Source organism: Mastigoproctus giganteus, chromosome 4 (assembly GCF_048544385.1).
Source record: "Mastigoproctus giganteus isolate SK-2022 chromosome 4, ASM4854438v1, whole genome shotgun sequence".
NCBI classification, from domain to species: Eukaryota; Metazoa; Arthropoda; class Arachnida; order Uropygi; family Thelyphonidae; genus Mastigoproctus; species Mastigoproctus giganteus.
In genome coordinates, this window is record NC_143578.1 from 125,637,361 (window position 1) to 125,657,871 (window position 20,511).

Consider the following 20,511-nt stretch of genomic DNA (forward strand, 5'->3'; position numbering starts at 1 on the left):
CTTTAGAAATTCGTCCAGTCATTGACAGGACTCAAACCTAGACTTCCCCAAATGAGTAAAACTGGCAAAACCAATATTTGAAACTACTGTGAACTCAGTTTCATTTACTTCAGACACACATTTGATAAACACAATAAGCTAATGAACAACAATAAACATGATAAACTAATTTTACTTTTTATATTTGTTATACAAAATGTCATAAGGAATTTCAACTATCCACTTATGCAACACCTAATGGCATCATGAAAGTGAGTAGTTGAATAAATTTAAGGAAGAATTAGGCAGATTGTTTGAGTAGTTGGACAGATGAGTTTGGTAAGGTTGTTTTTTTTTTTTTTTGTTGATGATTTTTAAGCTTGTTTCCTTGTATCACTTGTCACTAATAATATTACTAATATTAAACCATACCTTTCTGACAGGAAACACTTCACTTCTTTATTAAGATACTCTTGCATCGAACTTTTAAGACTTCACTTACATATCCCAACTTTAAATCGGCAAATTAACAAAAAAAAACAAACACTCCTACTCCATATACCATAGTACTTTTTTTTTAATCTTATCACTCTGCAAGACAAGCACTCATCTGAAATATCTCAGCATACACACACAGTGGATATTTTCCCACTTATTGTTGTTTCATGTTATCTACATAATGCTGTGAGAGAGAGAGAGAGAGATGTTGTACAGCAATACACAGGACATTCACATTGAAATTTAACGAACTGTTATTCCTTTCTGCAGGTCAATTTAAAACAAGGTTTGACAGACAATAACAAAATAATTCTTTACTGGTCATACCTTTGACGGCTGATTCTAAAATTCCATTGAACAAGGCATAATGAATCAACATTACAGTAAACCTTCGATTTTACGAACCTCGCTTTAACGAACAAAATTATTTGACTGGCACCAGAGTGCCACTATACACTCATGGCAAACCATCTTGTGCTAATTGTGTACTATGCATCAACAAATAAAATCAAGATAAAGACTTTTTTTTTATTGTTTAACTTTATTTTGTTGTTTCTAAATACGCACATATACATAGTAATTGTTTCAGTTTTCAGATGTTCTTTTTGTAGAACAGTGTGCAAGTTAATCAAGACATGGACATTGGACATTAGTGAGAAAATAAGCACTTCAATCTGCATAAGAGTGTAATCCATCTTTAATTTCTTAAAGGGTTACAGATTATTGTCAAACTTTTCATGGTACTTCCTATACCATAATCTTCTGCGATTGTAATAACACCAGAAAAGGCAATTTTTTTAACTTAATTACATTCCTTACTTTTACATTCCTTAATGCATTCCTTACTTTTAATATATATATATTAAAGGTATGATTAAAAGTAAGACGTGTAATTATACTAACAACTATGTGTAATTAAGTTACCACAATTGCCTGTTCTGTTACTTTTACGATCGTTGAAGAAGTGGTACAGGAAGTACAGCCACTGCCCCACTTATGTAACAGTAGGGTTCCGCGGAACTCTACGTAAGTTGTAATTTCCCCCATATGCTTATGCAGCACTCGCAAATTTGATTGGCTTTGATGGAAGCAAAAAAGAAATGTTCGATAAAAATGAAACAAATTATTTATTCAGTTTTTTTTATCTCGTGCGCAGGAAAATTTACAAAAGTGTACAAAATTAAAAAATTTCGAAATTATAAAATTACAAAAAGAGATTCTCGCCTCTATTTTTGTAGCAAGTTTTACCTTTCAAGCATAGTTGCAGAATTAACTCTCCAGCTGATAAGCATGCTGCTGCGGAAGTTGAGGGCTGTGGAGATTTAGGAGTTTTTTCCAACACATCACAAAATTTCTCTGCAGCTGCAGAATCGGCACTGGCAACTTCAATGCATACTTTAATGTTTTGGAAACCAGCGCAATGCTTGAACCTATTAAACCACCAGTTGCTTGCCACGAACTTGAGTTGGGGTTCACCGTACTTATCCTTAATATCTTCATAAATATTTCTTGCTTTTGCTTGAATGGCCATTGGACTCAGGGGCACTTGCTTCTGAATCTGATTTTCCATCCATATTATTAATAGCTTTTCCATCTTCAATATAGCACCTGAACGCTGTTCTGTGATCACTGTTGATCTTAAATGCATTGATCCTTTAACATGTTCTTTTACACGCACACTGTCCTTTAAAATAATATTCACTGTTGAAGCAGCGAGACCTAATTCCGTGCAACAGATGACAAACTTTGTCCTGCTTTGTTTCTAAATCAATTTTGTTTTGTTTTCTAGCAGTGCCAGCACTTGCACTTTCTGTTGGTCCCTTTCCCTTCACCATTGTAATAACTAAACAGGAATGAAGAGAAGATTCTGAAAATTTATTTATGTTACACGCTTCTAGATTAGAACAGGGTTCGAGCCCATGACCACCAAATACAGAGGATGTAGAAGGTCAGGGAATGACCACTGCATATCCCCAGCCCAGATAAAGGGTGAGGGTTGGTGTCAGGAAGGGCATCCGGCTGCAAAAATTTCACGCCAAAACAATAAAAAAAAAAAAAAAAAAAAAAAAAACGCTGACCCCATATATAATGGAAAAAAGCGAGGACAAAAAATAAAAAAAAAAAAAAATATATATATATATATATGATTAAGGATTTCAGTGAAGGGGAACTCATTTCACCATAATACCATAATGTAAAAACCCACAGAATTCCAGTTATCGGTATTATTGCAAATACAATAAGATCAAGTTTAGTACCCATTTATAATAGATTGCATTAGCAGAAAAGCCCAATAAACTGGAAAGCGAAAATTGTTTTTATTGTTTTATGGTAGTGACCTCCAGAAATGTGTTTTAGAAAAATATTCTTATTATTATTAGCTACATGGTGCAATGAAGCCTGAGGCTTATGCTGCACCAGCCAAAATAAACAATTATCGAGTTACCTTGAGAGAGAGAGAGAGAGAGACAAAAGTGGAAGGGTATCACCAATAAAGAGAAGAACGATGATATCCAGCTCAGGACCCTGGGTGTGCCAGGCCCATACTCACCACATGAGCCCCTGGGGTTAAATTAAATATCACAACGGCGTTCAAAATTGATTTTTTATAATGGAACATATGATAATGATGAAAGTGTAGTGCAATTTCCATTGTAAAAATGACCTTTTAGAGAGATAAATAGCTGAGTTATATAGCAAAAATTTCAACTTCCAAGGTCTTGGATTGAATTACCAAAATAAAATGTGTTATTAGGTTCACATTATGATATTTTTACGATACCTGCATTTATTCCTACGGGATGGAAAATACGTTTCCACGATTTTTTTTAAGTTTGCGCCAGCCGGTAAAAACTTACGTACAGTAAAATTTCTCTAAGTCGAATATTACTTAAGCTGGGAAGTGGCTGTACCATGTAATGTCTTAGAATAATTTTTAGCCCTTTAAGAAATTAAAGACAGGGTGCACTCTCTCTCATCTAGTTGAAGTGTTTCTTTTCTCATAATATCGATATTTAAATTTTCAGTGTAGGGTTCCAAAAGTCTTGAAATAACTACTATTTAAATGAAAATTGGTATTAATAGACACCCTCTCCCCCCCATTAATTGAATAAAATCCAGGGGTTAATCTACTTAAATAAGATAAATGAGTTATCTAATCTGAATGACAAAGTAGGCACACAGGAAAGCAAACTATAAATGAGATTAAAGAACTTGAGTTATGTACATAGTAAAAGCTGCTTACCAATATGAATTGAAACAAGGGAAGGATAAAAGAAAGGCTTCATGCTGGAAAAAATAAACATGTATAATATATAAAAAATGTAATAAAAAATTAAATATATATGATATATAATATGTATATTTGCAATCCTAGTTAAACAGCATGCAATTATTAATGTATTGTGATATTTGGATATCCGACAGAATTATTACTAATAAAAAATGTATCTATTTCATAAACTAATGATAATAGAATTAACTTTGTTTTTTTTTTTGGCAGAAGGGCACGTGATCAGGAGTACTGTGTTGCACATGTGTGTGTGACGCTTAGTATCAAAATGGTGCCATTCAGTGTATAAAAGAAAGTTCAGTGTTACTTTTGGCTTGCTGAATTTGAGTTTTCTCTTACTGTGCAAACAATTCATGCAGGAATATGGACAGAATCCCCCCCCGCCCCCGAGCATCATAGCATAGATAAACATAATAAGATATACATAATAAAAACACAATTAGTTGAAACAGGGTTCTGTGTTGAGCAACAAAGGAAACAGCAGCCAGGCATTGGATGCAGATTGAGTTGAAGCAGTTTCAATGTTGATCCATTCGGCAGGCCAGTCACAACCTGCATATTCCACGATATCCCAGACATACAATATTGTGCAGAAAACAGTGCAGCTTAGCTTACAAGATCCAGCTGGTACACAAAATGCATACAGGTGACAAACCTAAACGTTCGCTTAGGAAATGCTATCGTGGAGAGATGATGACAATACACGTCTCCATCGCATTGCCTTCTCTGATGTAGCCACCTTTCACATTTCTGGTCTGGTGAATTGACACAACTATCGAATCTGGGATAGTGAAAATCCACATGTGGTCATTTGGGGAACTTCCATTCCAAGTCACCACCCAAGGCTTTCACCCATATGCAGCTTGTCCCCATTGTGTTTAAATTTAACTCTAAATGGAAAACGCTCCAAGAAATGGGATACACTCACCAGGAGACACAAAAAACTCGCACAAACTCAGTTGTTAACATCTCTACACAAACATTTTCCCCTAACGAACTTGCCAGTCTAGAATATGGATTCAATTTCGCCATTAACAGCAACAACTACCCAGTTAAAGACGCCATGATAAAAATACAAACCAAACTTGATAACCACTCAGATAAATATCGATTCATACATGAAACTAATGCTGTTTTTAACTCCCAATTAACTAGTAAACCTAACATTCCCCAACAACAATTAACCCACATACGAGACTCTATGAAAACCCCGAACATTATAATACAAAAGGCAGACAAAGGGGATACCATCGCAATCATGGACAAAAACACATATATCATACATACATCTTATCAGATTCAAAAACATACAGAGCTTGCAACACGTTTAACATTAACAAGCTTAAAAATAAACTTGATGGGATCCTAAGAAGAATCAGAGCCAACAAACAAATTAATTTACATACCCTCCAGCAAATAGGCATACGCAGTAACATTCTCCCACACATTTTTGGAATAGTCAAACTCCATAAACAAGATTATCCTTTAGGGCCCATCGTTTCCTATAAACAGTCCGCCTATGCTAACCTATCCATATTCCTCGTCAAAATTATTTCACCTTTAAGGAGATTTTTTCGGTTCAGGGTCTACAATACTAAACAGGCACACGAACGTATAACTTCCATAACCATATCTGAAAACGATATTCTCGCATCCTTCGACGTCGTCTCCCTATACACAAACGTGCACATCGAATCCATGCTACTGGCCCTTAAAGAACTATTAATTAAAGACGACAAATTAACAAAACGTACCGACGTAAACATTAATGACATTTTAGAACTCACATCACTGTTACTTGACGCCAAACAATTTAAATTCCAAAATAACATCTATGAACAAATTTTCGGCCTTCCCATGGGCCTCGGTATCTCTGCCCCTTTATCAGAGATCTACCTCGCATCTATCGAAGAAAAAAATTCTCCAACCCTTTCCCCCAGGAATTAAGCTATACGAGGTATGCAGATGACGTCCTCTTAATAGGCAACAGAACCACCATCGATACTTTACTGAACACCTTTAACACAACACATGAAAGACTCAAATTTACCCTCTAAGTAGAAACCGATAATAAAATTAATTTTCTAAACCTCACTGTATACAAAATAAGCACATCTTTAGGCACCAAAATATACAGAAAAAACACACATGCTGGTAAATTCTTACATTACCACTCACACCACCCTCTATACATCAAAAAAGCAGTTCTATACAACCAGATATACAACGCTGTAAAATATAGCCACACATAAACAGACCTATCTGTAGAATTGCAATACCTCACCAAAAAATTCATCGACAGAAAATACCCATCACAAATAATAAAAGAAACCATCACCAAAGTTCATAATAACACTAATAACCCAAACAAAATTATTAACCACGTGAACAAGAATAAGATACATAAACCCCTTATCGTGCTCCCATATCATCAACAATATGCTAGAAGACTTCAACAGATTTTTAAAAATACAGATATCAAATTAATATTCACATCTTATAACAAATCAAGTTCCAAATTCAATTCATACAAGACAACACACGAGTACGAGACACAAGATTACAACAACATTATATATTTGATCACATGCCAATCAGATTGCCAAGCATGTTACATAGGCAGTATAACAGCAAAATTCGGGACATCAAAAATTTCCAACACGCGTGCATACCACCACTTTAATAGCTTCAAAACTAATTCAGCAAGCACAGAACTAACACAACACGTCCAATCTCAAAATCACAACCCACTCATCAATTCAGCCATCACAGTAGTTAAATTAAATTCTAGCTACAAAATCCTTGAAAATGAAGCCCTCGTCATAGAATGGTTTAAGCGCCATACATCACTAAACATGTTAAACAAAAAGTTCTTTAGTTTTGATAAGAATGTCCTTTACTTGAGTTTGCTGCCTAATCCATGTATTTCTCTTCTTATCAAACAGTCTGATTCCCAATATAATTCGTTCCATTCTTCGCTGTGTAGTTCTTAGCTTCTCTTCCATTCTTTTGGTGAGTGCCGAAGTTTCACTTCCATAAGTCATGGTGGGGAGTATACATTGATTCATTATTTTACGTTTCAGACAAACTGGGATATTGCTCTTCAGTATGTGACTATATTTCCTGAATGCTATCCATCCAAAATTTATTCTTCTCTTGAGTTCCAGCCATTTATCATTATTACAGCTAATAACTTGTCCCAGATAAGTATATGACTCCACCTTTTCAATTACTGCTTCTTCAATCATTATTTCCCTTTCCGTGGCATACTTGTTCATCATTACTTTTGTTTTAGCCATATTCATCTTTAGTCCAAAATCCTTACTAACTGTGCATAACTGATTAAGATTTTCCTCTAATTCTTTGGGATCGTGGCTTATGACCATAATGTCATCTGCAAATCGTAAATGGTTTAGGTACTCTCCGTTCACATTGACTCCTTTCTGCGACCAGTCTAATCTTCTGAAAGCTTCCTCAAGGGCAGCAGTAAACAGCTTCGGAGATATTGTCTCCTTGTCGAACTCCTTTCTCGATTTTAAATTTGCTACTGTCTTTGTCTAGTCTAATAAAGGATGTAGCATTCTGATATATTTTCTTCAAAATCATAATATATGGAGTATCTATGCCTTGTCTTTCCAGTGCCCGAAACATTGCCTTATGCTGTATGGAGTCAAATGCCTTTTCATAATCCACAAATGCCAGGCATAATGGTGTTTTATATTCATTTGCTTTCTCCATTAGCTGTTATATTACGTGAAGGTGATCCATAGTTGAGAATCCTGTCCTAAAGCCAGCGTGCTCATTCGGTTGATTCTCATCAAGTATTCTTTCTAATCTGTTAGTAATGACCCTTGTGAACAACTTGTAGATATGGGATAACAAGCTAATTGGTCTATAATTTCCAATTTCTGATTTATCTCCTTTCTTATGCAGCAAAACTATGATTGCATTATTCCACTGCTTAGGCATCACACCTTTTCTAATGCACTTTGTGAAGAGCCTTGCCAGTTTTTGTGTTATGTCTCTTCCTCCCAATTTTAACAACTCTACAGTAACTTCATCTTCCCCCGGGGCTTTCCGATTCTTCATTTTCTTCAATGCATGTTCTACCTCATCAGGAAAAATATCGGGTATGTCGTATGTTTTGCTACTTTGCAATCCATCTTCCCCACTGTTGGTATCATTCCCTCGCTCCTTGTATAATTCTCTATAGTAGTCTTCTGCTATTTGAATTATGCCTTCTCTGCTGTTTATAAGTACACCATCGCTATTCTTCAGTTTCAGTATCATTTGTCTTTCTGTATTACTGCTCATGGCTGCTGATTTAAATCCTTTGTTTTCCTTTAATGCTTTGTTCTACTTTTCTTGTGTTAAATCTTCTTATGTCCTCTCTGAGTCTCTTTCTAATGGCTTTGCATAACTCAGTATACTCAATTTTCTCCCTGTCAGTGTTTTTCTTGCTCTTCATTTGTCGTCTTTGGTTCATCATGCCAAGTGTTTCTTGACTAATTTTTTCTTCTTTGGATTTCTGTTTCCCTATAGGTTTCTTGGGCTTTATCACTTTCAGAAAGTTGTAATATTCCTCGTCGATATCTTGGTCCTGAGCAGTCTGCAGAAGCTCAAACTTGTTCTTAAGTTCCAGTACATACTGCTTTTTCTCCTCCTCTGTTATCTCAAAGACCTTTGTATTATTTACTTGAGTCAGTTTTTTCCTTTCCTTTCCTACATCTATATCAAGTGTACATCTTACCATTCTGTGATCACTTCCAACATTTACCTTATTCAGGACGGTAACATCATTCACAATATATCTTCTGTTAGTGAGGATGAAGTCGATTTCATTAGTTGTTAATCCATTTGGACTCTTCCATGTCCACTTTCTGTTCACCCTTTTCTTGAAAAAAAGTGTTCATTACTGACAGTCCTTGAGATTCTGCAAATTCCACAAGTCTTTCACCTCTTTTATTTCTTTCACCAATTCCAAAATTTCCTATAGTTCCTCTTTCTGCGCTGTTTTGCCTTTTTCCAACCTTAGCATTGAAGTCCCCCATAATAATAGTGTAGTGGGTTTTCTGCTCATCTAGAAGACTCTCAATTTCAGTGTACATTTCTTCAACCTCTTCATCATCATGGCTTGATGTTGGTGCATAAATCATTATAATCTTTACCTTGTACCTCTTAGAAATCTTGAGTATTAGTCTTGACACCCTTGGTGATGTACTTTTGAATTCCAAAATGTTGTTTTTAAAATCTTTATGGACCAGAAACCCAACTCCACCTTCACTCCTTTCACTGTTTCCATTGGTGTACAGCAGATTTCCACTTGATAAACTTATAAGTGATTCATTTCTTCTTCTTGTTTCAGCCAAACCGATGATATTCCAATTCACATTTTCTAATTCCTTTTCCAGCTCTAATATCCTGTCTTCACCGATGAGTGATCGTACGTTATAACAGGCCAAGTTCAATTTCCGTGCATGGCAGCCTGGTCGTACCCAGAGATTCTTAGCACCCTCTGCTTCCACTCTGATCCTCTCGCTGCCGTAAGAGGGAGAGTGAAAGCTGCTGGGGACTGAGGGCCATTTGTATTGTTGTGCTCTCATTGCTGGAGGGTTTGGTCTTTTCCTCTTCACGCTGACCAGGCATCTTGAATAGAACCACTCTACACGTTCGTTGCCACCTAAGTGATGTAACAGGGCTTACCATCGAGAAGGTGTGCATGAGTGGATTTTAGGGAGGCAGGCCAACCGGACTTCTCCTAAATCTTCTGTAATAGAGAGAGATATCGGATCCATCAGTGTTTTAGGCTGAGTGTCTGATAACACACAGGATACCTGTTCCCCTCTAAGCCCCATATTAGAGCAGGGGTCACCAAACTACTGCCTGCGGGCCAGATCCAGCCCGCATAGTCTGTTCATCCGGCCAAACCCACACTGTGCTACAAATGATCAAAATTTCTAAAATATATTGTAATTATTTATATGGAAATATAATAAATAGTGAATCAACAAAATACTACTGTTTCAATGACAGCTTGTGAGTGGGGCTTATACCTTGGCAATGGCAAGCGCCGCCGCATGCGACATCACAAAAGGGTGCTTTGTCAGGAACACCCGCCATTCGTTAACATAGTCATATCTACTGCCCATGTCCATCGATCATGGTTATGGGATATGATCGCTAGGGTGCAGCAGGGAATAGATGTTAGCGCTGTCAAAAGTTAGAGTGCAGTGCAACGGTCGGCTGCACATATTTGGAATATTTTCTGTGAAAATAAGATAAACTTCTGTTAAAAGAAATTAAAATAAGTGTAAGTAAAAATAAGGTAAATTCTTGTAAAATATTATATACAAATAGTAATTATACAGTAATATGTAAGTAAGAAATTGTTTCTCCTTTCTAGATATTTTTCTTCGCCATTTTCCCATAGTTATGGCTACTAAGAAAAGAAAAATAGATGCGGAGTGTCGCCTTTTCAATGAAGAATGGGAAGAAAAAGTACTTCTTTGTGGAAGCAAATAACCAAAGGGCTATGTACCTGATATGCAACGACAGTGTTGCCGTTTTAAAAGAGTACAATCTTCGGCGTCATTATGAAACAAAATATCTTTCAACATCTTCAAAGTTTTCTGGAAAGTTACGTACTGAAAAATTTAAATTCATAAAACATAGTTTGAAATCACAAAGGCATGTGTTCACAAAAATATTTACTGAAAATGAATCTGTAACCCGTGAAAGTTACAAAATAGTAAATAAGATGGTAGAGCGAAGAAAACCATTCACTGATGGCAGTTTCATCAAAGAGTGTATGATGGAAGCGGCAAATGACTTGTGTCCTGAAAAAGCCTATTTATTTAGAAGTGTTAGCCTTTCAGCAAGTTCAGTTGTGCGGAGAACAGAAGAACTTGGAGAAATGATAGTAATGTAGATACGCGAAAAAGCTAGACAATTCTTGTGGTATTCTCTAGCGCTGAATGAGTCTACTGATCTCTCGAGCACGTCACAACTTCTCATATTTATTCGTGGTGTTAATTTGGACTTTCAGGTCACAGAAGAGTTGGCATCTGTTTGCAGCATGCACGGAACAACAACAACTGGAGAAGATATTTTCGTGGAAGTGCAGAAAACTTTGAAAAGCTATAACCTTCAGTGGAATCAGCTTCGATGTGTCACAGTTGATGGAGGAAAAAACATGGCTGGCGTTACGAAGGGTCTCGTAGGGAAGATTAGAACTAAGTTAGAAGATCTTCAACTTCCGGCTGCTTTGTTTATACACTGCATTATACATCAACAAGCACTATGTGGCAAAGACTTAGATATTTCTTCCGTACTGAAACCAGTCATCTCTGCAGTGAACTTTATTCGGGGCCATGCACTTAATCACCGCCAGTTCCAGGCTTTTCTTGAAGAAATTGACTCTGAATTTTGTGACTTACTTTATCATACAGCAGTGAGGTGGCTTAGCTGTGATAAAGTCCTGTTTCGTTTTTATAAGCTACGAAAAGAAATAGATATTTTTCTCACCGAAAAGGATAGAGCTGATACACTTCTATCAGATCCTACCTTGCTATCAAAATTGTCATTTTTGGTTGACATAACATCTCACATGAATGAATTGAATTTAAAACTTCAAAGAAAGGACAACTTTATCTGTGACCTTTACCGAATCATTAAAGGATTTCGAAGAACGCTATTACTTTTTGAAGCACAACTAGAAAGAGGAGATTTCTCTCATTTTCAGTGTTTCACAGAATTTCTTGCTGAAATTGGAGAAGATATCAATCTCGAGTTTCCAAAGAAAATTATTAATGACTTAAAAAGTATTTTTTGGAAAGATTTTCAGACCTCGACAGAATTGAGAGTGATATTCTTTTGTTTCAAAATCCGTTTCATTGTAACATTCATGACTTGCCAGTCAAACTGCAGTTAGAGATCATTGATTTACGAGCAAATGACCTATTGAAAGAGAAACACAGAGAAGGAAATCTTGTAGAATTTTATCGCTGCTTATCTGATAATGAGTTTTCAGAATTAAAGAAATTTGCCTCTGGTATGGCATCAGTGTCCGGTACAACTTATGTCGGTGAGCAAGCATTTTCAAAACTGAAATATATAAAGTCCACATATCAAACAAGGCTGAGTGATAAACATTTAAAGGCAATTCTCTTGGTTGGGTGTAGCAATTCAAAAGCAAACATTGATGATATTTTAAAAGCTAAACGCCGGTTCCTTAAATCACATTAATCTTTTCTTTCTTTTTTTTTTTTTTTTTTTTATGTGAACCCCAAACACGAGAGGTATTAGAACCTATAGTACTTAGTACCGTGCTTGGGTTGGAGGTTGAGAAGACGAAAGAAGATATTTGTTGACATTGCACTTGAACTTCTGTAGATTATAATTTTCAGGAAATATGTATGAAGGAAGGTTTTTCCAAAAAACAGCAGTTGAAAGAATAAATGAGGAAGATGAAAAGTTGGTTCTGTGGGTTTGAAGTTGGACAGTAAATGGATGTTGGCTGGTGGCAGCACATCTTCGGACTGTTTTGAAAGAGAGAGTGGGAATTATAGAAGCCAATTCAGAAGAACAGTGCCCATGGAAGTATCTGTAGAAAAGGCATGCAGCAGAAACAGTGCGTCTGTGAGAAAGCGAGTGGAGAGACTCTGTTAGAGATGAATCATTAATTAACCTAACTGCCCTCTTCTGAATGGAATCAAGAAGCCTGAGAGAGGTTTTGGGGGCACCACCCCAGATGTGGGAACAATATTTCATGGCAGGGCGGATTTGCAATTTATACAGAGTGAGCAGCTGTTTGGAAGAAAAGTAACGCCGAGAGTGAAAGAGAAAACCAAGTTTTTTAGATGCAGAGGAAGCATTATTTGTAATGTGCTTGTGCCAAGAGAGATTAGAAGTCAGGGTAATCACCAAAAGAGATATATCATTTTGCCTAGAAATCGGAGTGTCACTAAAGATAAGCATAGGAGCAGAAGAATCCTTTTTATGAGATTTAAGACAAGACTGAGTCTTAGAAGGGTTGAAATCAACTAAGTTGTCTTTGCCCCACTGAAGAATTACCTGAAGATCGGCATTTAAGGAATTGGTAGCAGATTTTCGAGAAGTTGAAGCTGATTGAGCAGGACAAGGTTTCTCAAAATGGAAAGTTGAATGCAATGTGCTATCATCGGCAAAACTATGGATAGGATTTCCGGTCAATGGAAGAAGGTCATCGATATACAAGAGGAAAAGAGTGGGGGAAAGAACTGAACCTTGGAGGACACCAGCATTAGTGGAGAAGTTAGAAGACAGAGAGCCATCTACCATCACCCTCAGTGTGCGATCAGAGAGAAAACTGGATAACCAATTACTAAAAACGGCAAACCATAAGATGGAAGCTTGTTTAGAAGACCTTTATGCCAAACATGATCAAAAGCCTTTGAGATGTCAAGAGCAACTACTTGTGTTTCACCAAACCTTTCCATTCAATTAGTCCATAAATGGGTAACATAAGCCAGAATATCACCAGTGGATCGAAACCGACGGAATCCATACTGGCGATCATTGATCAGACGGAAGGTTTCTAGGTACTTTAAGAGTTCGCGGTTAATTGATTTCTCCATTACTTTAAAAAGAGGAGAAGTAATTGCAATGGGACGATAATTGGATGGGAGGGATTTGTCACTCTTTTTAGGAACTGGCTGGATATGAGCAAATTTCCAAGCAGAAGGAAAAACACCTTTGGAATAAGAGAGTGAAAAAAGGTGGCAAAGAATACCTGGAGCTTTCTTAGCATCAAGTTCATCAAAATCCTTCTGATATCCTTTTGACGGAAGACCGTCAAAAGGATATCAGAAGGACTTTTGAGCAGTAGGAGGCATTGAATGGAGCGTGTTGGGAATGGTGGGAGGTGTTTTACCAAGATCATTAATACATGAGCTGGAAGAAAAATGGGATGCTAGCAGGTCAGCTTTATCCTTGGCTGAAGTAACAACAGAACCATCTGGTTTGGACAGAGGTTGGAGCAGAGATGGGCAAAAGTTGCGGCCAATAGCTTTGGCAAGAGACCAGAATGCTCGGCTACCATTAGGGCAAGAAGCAAGTTTTCTACTCTTAGCCTGTTCAAACTCTAGTTTGGACTGATTAATAACTACTTTACAATTGTTGCGAGCTTTGGTGTAAGCAGAAAATGAAACTGAAGAATTAGAAACACGCCAATTACGATATGCAACATTCTTCTCTTGAACAGCCTTAGCACATTTATTGGAAAACCAAGGTTTAGATAAAGGATGAGATTTTAAAGTGGAGTGTGGGATAAAGGATTCCATTCCTGCAAGAATAATTTCACTGATACGAACTGAGCAAACGATGACATCAGAAGTTTTGAAACAGTAATCCGACCAAGGAAAAGAAGAAAAGAAATCTCGCAGGTCATCCCATTTTGCATTCCTGTAATGCCAAAAAACACAAGGTTGGGAATAGTAATGAGATAAAGGCTCCATTGGAGAAGAGACAATCACCAAGTTGTGATCTGAAGTGCCTAAAGGACCTCTCACTTCAACCATGTACTTAGAAGGGTTGTTTGTGAGAAAAAGATCAAGCGTATTGGTTGTATGATTAGGATTGTCCCATATTCTTGTAGGTAAATGAACAATCTGTGCTAGGTCATTAGTAATTGTAAAAGCCTCAGCATCTCGACCTGCTGGGTCGGTGTGACTAGAAAACGGAAGCCAGCTGGAGTTGTGAACATTAAAATCACCAAGGAAAATTACCTCACTGTTAGGAAATTTGGACTGGAGAAAGTTAAGTTGCAAAGAGAGGAATTCAAAGAGCTCCAAGTGATTAGTGGAGTTGGGAGAACGGTAGAGACAACAGATGAATTTGACACAATGAGGTACAGAGATTTTAAGCCAGAGAAGATCAAAGAGAGGAGATTCCAAATTGCCAAGTCTCTGACAGGGCAATTTGGAATCTCCAAGTACCACCTTTGCACAAGTACCACCTTTGAGGCGAAAGGAATCATACAGCGAATAATTTGGGCATCTGAGATGAGAAGTAGTTGAATCAACCGATAACTGAGATTCTGTCAGAAAAAGTACATGGGGTTTGGCAGACTGCAAGTGGAAATGGACATCGTTGAGATTAGAAATGAGACCACGTAAATTGGTGAAATGAATTAGGACGTCCTTGGGAGGTTTAGATCTTTTCGCAGATAAGCTTGCTCTATTAGTTTGACAATTCGTGGTGTATTCAATAGTAAGAAAAAGTGGGTGGGACATGCTGTATGAAGTAATGAAATTTTTGGATGCGTACATGTGGTAAGAATATACCCAGATCCTTGATATAATGTGGCCTCGACAATGCTCCCCGCATACACACTACTCAGACTCCCTCCAGTCACTATCTGGCAGAGTAGAGGTAGCAAGATTATACACTAGCTGATCCGGAAGCCTCCTAGAGAGTTACCAACAGGTTCGGTCTGGTGTACTAACTAGCGGCCGGCCTGCGAACACCGTTTTAGAGCTGTACCCTCGAAATGTAAGGAATATTGGATCTCGCCAAGATGTTCATCATAACCTCAAAAGCCATCAATGATACTGCATGATGGAAAAGATAGGGAAGGGTTGACCAGAACTTAGTTCTAGAGACTAAACATGGGTTCCACCACTTCAAGCCTCCAATAAGCAAAGTGGTGGTATTTCACCGGTTGATGAGAGTCATCTACCATCTAGTACTGCCTGGTAACATAGAGGGGCGGCGTTCCTCCATGTGGTGTGGGCGCCACACCTCAACCCCTGCTTACGTTGGTTCACACCTGGGTGGTCACCCACCATTTACTTGTGCATGGAGGTTATAACCAGGATTACTAACAGTCCCACCATCGTGAAGGTGCAAGCAGAGGATTTTGCTGTCACAGATCGTCCGGACGTCTCCGAAATTGGGTCCACTTGACTTGGGTGTCACCCGAATATCAGTTCCATCAGCGTTTTAGACTCCCAGGTAGCAAGTACAGCTTGTCTGGCATATCTGAGAGAATGTCTGTGACAACCTCAAGGACCGGATGTCGTGATTCCTAATATCGTCTTCCTTGATAAGTTTTTGATAAATAAATATATTTGTTATTTTTCTATATATTCTTTATTTTAGCATATTTTGTGTATTGTTAAATAAATATATTTGTTGTCTTCATTTTTGTTGTATTTACTGAATTGTACATATTGAACAAAATGATTATATGGCCCGCGCTCGTCAATCTCTTGGTTATCTGGCCCTCATGAAAAAAGTTTGGTGACCTCTGTATTAGAGTATTTATCATTTAAAAGCAAATTATCCTATGATATTTCTTACATATTTTAAATTTAATTATCTTATGGTTTATTTTTACATGTATCATGCATATCCTATATATAAATTAGCATAGCAGATATGGCAAAACTAATTTAAAAATTACCTTTGTGATTTCATTTGATAACCAACTTTGGTAACACAATGGATTTTTTTCTGCTACTAGTGAATATTCCTGTTTCCCCTCTGCTATACATCGTATCCAACTAGCTACTTCTGAAGTGTGGCTTGCATAAACAATCTAAAATTAATAATAACATTGCAAATTTGATTAAACAGATATTTTCATAAAATTATATTTTCGATTTTGACAAAAATTACATAATGTGATAAGTTTATATGGAGAATAATGCAATGGAAATTCATATTGATATAAATTTGAAAAGTGAAAACAAATTTACGTTACAGGTTTCACAATTTTTTTTTGCCTGTATGAAAATCTTGGTTTATCTATCTTCCCTTTATTCTGCACTGTACAATAGGCCTTCACAGAACGTTAATAAAATCACTAGACTCTGAGAAAGATCTCCCCCCCACCAACTGGAGAAACAGTCTGTTAGTGCAAGCATTCGTATGCATATTAAGGGATGTATACTTCATGTGCAGCCCATATCAAGAACCAGTATTCTGCAAATAATATTTTGATCGTGCTTGCCGCAGCAGAGGTCCAAATTTCCATGCTGTGGAGAATAGCAGCATATACTGCTGTGAAGATGTAGTTGTGCACAAGAGTTCAGTGTTTTAAAATTTTTAAAAACACTGTCGATTTAATGATTGAATGAGAGCTTGGAATCAAATTCAATACCCAGATCAATGCGAGATTGATATTCTGTATTACAGTGCGTCCCACTGATGTACAAACATTAGTTGGATTGGTTTCAAAGAGAAAACGTTCTGGGCAGATTTGGCAGGGTCAAGTCCAAAGAAAATCAGATATTCTTGGACTTCTGCGACTTATCAAGCAATACAATAAACACTTTAAAATAAGGCCACATTTGGCACAAAAAAAAATAAATAAATAACAATCCAGAAATATTAAGACAGCAATCTGTCTTAATATTTCTGGATTGTTATAATATTTCTGAAATATTAAGACAGCAATCTGTCTTAATATTTCTGGATTGTTATTATTAAGACAGCAACTGAACCACGTGCTGTCTTAATAAGCAATATTAAGACAGCAACTGAACCATGAGTGATAAAAACCCATAAACGTTACCCATGCCATTGACGAGATTTGAATTCAGGCCTTTTTCACCTGATGTGTGATGCAGTGATTATAACCACTATGCTACGACACAGACAAATCACCAGTATAAGAAATTATATCAGTCCCACATGTAATGAAGGGTACCGAGACAGCTATAAACAAGGTGCCAGAGAGACCCTGGGAAATTTCTGCCGTGATGATGTGTGAAAGAGACTATGGTTATGGTAGCCATGATGTGTTAAAGGTAACATTGCCTAGTGTGTAAAAAATGTTTCTTGTTCACTCCATTAATAGGGCCCGTAAAAACCAGACCACATCACCATGAATATCCTGTATATTTTATCCATCAAATATTCTAGTAATGAGATGTGTTGATGGTATCAGGGGCTACCTGAAGGTTTAGAAAGTCGCAGCGGGAGAATAGGCACAGGAAATAAATCTAATTGATTGACCAGTGTTAAGGTGCTGACTTCGGACCAGTTAGTACCGTAGAGTGTAAATAATCCGAACTAACTGGGACTGGGGGTAGTTCGTACTTCTGATTTGTTTTGATTTTTGAACTTATCAAAAATACTGTTCTGGAGACTTAAACAAAAAAAAAAAAAAAAAAAAAAAAAGAGGTTTAGTAAGTTTAGAAATAAAAACACTAAGTTGTACTTACATATTTTTATTCATAGGTAACAAAACAAATGGAACTTTCAACCACAATAACACATATGTATAGGTTTTTAACAAAAATAATTAGATTTTTTGCTGCACCATTTTCGAACTTTGTTTCTTTATTGTCTGATCTTTCACTCTTTTGAGCAAGAGTAGTTGAGTTGGACAGAATTCAGTTTGTCGATTTTCGTGTATCATTTAATTTTGTTAATTGGTAAGGTAATAAAAGTGTAAATTGATGCTTTATAGCTTCATTTTTATAGTCTGTGGATAATATTTCTACGATTTTTGCTTATTAGATTTGCTGTTTAATATAATCAAAATTCAGTTTGCAAATGTGACCACAATAACCAACACTTATTGTAATTATTTTATGGCACTAGCATAAAAAGTAAATACTGGCTCATTCGGATTACTGACATTTCAAATGTTTGGATTTTCAACGTTCTACTGTATATCGATTCTAAAGTAGGTGTGGGTGTGTTGTTGTTGTTTATTGGCGCATTAGCTGTTATGGCTATAGTGCGCCTTCTAAAGTAGATGAAAGTAATGTTGTGATAACATGCCATTACAAATGCTAGAAAAGGGTCTATCGGGAAGGTACAAAAGAACTTGACAAAATACTGCAGTATGCTGCAATCTCCCGAGGTGGCAGTGATGGAAAGAATATTCAAAACATCGATCAGCTGTTGTACAGTGATTCTAGCTGAATGCAGGGATTGGGTATGGTGATTTAGTTGTGGCAGTATTGATAGGCTGCAAGAGCCAGTAAAACCTGATAATTTAATGATATGGTATATTCAAAGTTTAAGATTAAGACTGTGTTGGCTGAGACATTCTCGGCTCCTAAAAGGTTCTTCCTGTTTTAATTGTTGCTTCTAAACTGTGTTTGATAGCCACAGCCTCTTTTACAGTTAAAGACGGCTCCAACGTGGAAGAAGGGGGGATCTTCTACAGACATAAAGGAAATACACTGTCAATAAAGGGATTACTTGAGACGGAAAGATTGGTTTAGCAACCTCTTCCATCATGCTCTTGATTAAGTTGTAATTTTAGAATACTGGCTTTCTCTGCAGAGATGGAAGCCTGGTTTTTGGTGCATCCACAAAAATCGAAAAGGGGTCCCATAACAATCCGGATTCATTTATTTTAGGCTCCCTTTTGAGCTATACAGGCCTATTTTGTGTAAAACACAGAGATTTTGAAGTATAATAATTATACTTTATGTAGACTAAGAAATATTAGAATTGGAAAGACAACGAACCTTGAGAAAATAAAATTTGAGGGGGGGGCCTAAATCTATCTAATTTTTAATATTGTATACCAGTGTGTGTATTTTATGTAATATACACAGTGCAACAAAAAAAAAAAGGAGACTGAGCTAAAAAATATGTAATTAAACATGACTACTGCTCTGGGAGAGGGTGCTAGAAAAGCATAAAACTGTGACTTTTAAACACTTAAATGTTGCTCTAGCATACATACAAAAAAGGAACGTAGGGCTAACCAAAACCTGTTCGCCTTAATTGCTTATTTTTTTGTAAGGACGTTCTTTCTGCATCGTTTCTAATGTCAGAAACAAAAGAATGAAACAATGGATATACATCAAGTTTTGTATAATGCACAAAAAACCATGAATTGTTATGAATAGCCTGTGGAGAGATGAGGCTCTATCCAGTACACAAGCATTTTAAAGAGGGTAGGATGTAGCAGACATCTTCGAGGTGGCTGACCAAAAATGACCTACAGCCTCAAGTTGGTGGATAAAGTGCGCAATTAACTAGTAAGTGACCGCCAGTTAACACTGAGAATGCAAAATGAACTGGAAGTTAAATGTGAATAAGGAACCGGTAAGATCCATAATTACCAGAAAACTTGAGAAAAAGAAATATTTGAGTGAAGTTTGTTCCACACTATTTGCATAATGAGGAAAAAACACACCATTGGATGCTTGCAAAGCTCAACCACCCTTCTTTACTCCCCTGAATTGGCACAGCACATATTTTTGTTTCCCAAGATGAAACTAATATTGAAAGGACCCTGATTTGACAGTGTTTATGACATTTAGAAGAATGTGATAGAAGAGATGTTTCCTCTATTGTGATGGTATTCACAGTGGAGAATTTTTCTAACTCTATCCAAAGCTTGTATGAATGTGTAAAAAGTGTATTCGGTCTCTTAAGGACTATTTTGAAAAAGACAAATAAAATATTTTCCTTATCCATACTTTGCCTTATTTGATTTTTCAGTCTCATTACGTTTATTTTGGGCTGTGTAAGTACAACATACTCATTTCACTTGGAAAGCTAAAATACTTCTATACCAAATACACCCATAATTAGCATTAGCACAGGCATATGATGCAAGAAAGCAAGCTTATACAGCATCAGCCAAAAAAAAAAAAAAAAAAAAAACACCTTCCATTTCACCCCTCCATTCATTCGAAATACCTGTCCAGCTGAGCCTTAAATTTATTTAGGCTATCAACTTCCACAACAAGGGATGGAAGTCTGTTCCACTAACCAACTACCTGCTG

The 20,511-nt window shown here is 36.7% G+C and overlaps 1 protein-coding gene across 1 annotated transcript in view; it reads right to left on the reverse strand.

The window, feature by feature from the left end:
• LOC150087046 (uncharacterized) overlaps positions 1 to 20,511 on the reverse strand; it is a 221,252-nt gene that overhangs the window by 80,701 nt on the left and 120,040 nt on the right. Inside the window, exons 5-6 of the mRNA XM_090372358.1 lie at positions 16,212 to 16,346; positions 3,722 to 3,765 (exon numbers count right to left, since the gene is read on the reverse strand). Coding sequence (XP_090228484.1) covers positions 3,722 to 3,765; positions 16,212 to 16,346 — 179 coding nt within the window. The remainder of the gene's footprint in view (positions 1 to 3,721; positions 3,766 to 16,211; positions 16,347 to 20,511) is intronic.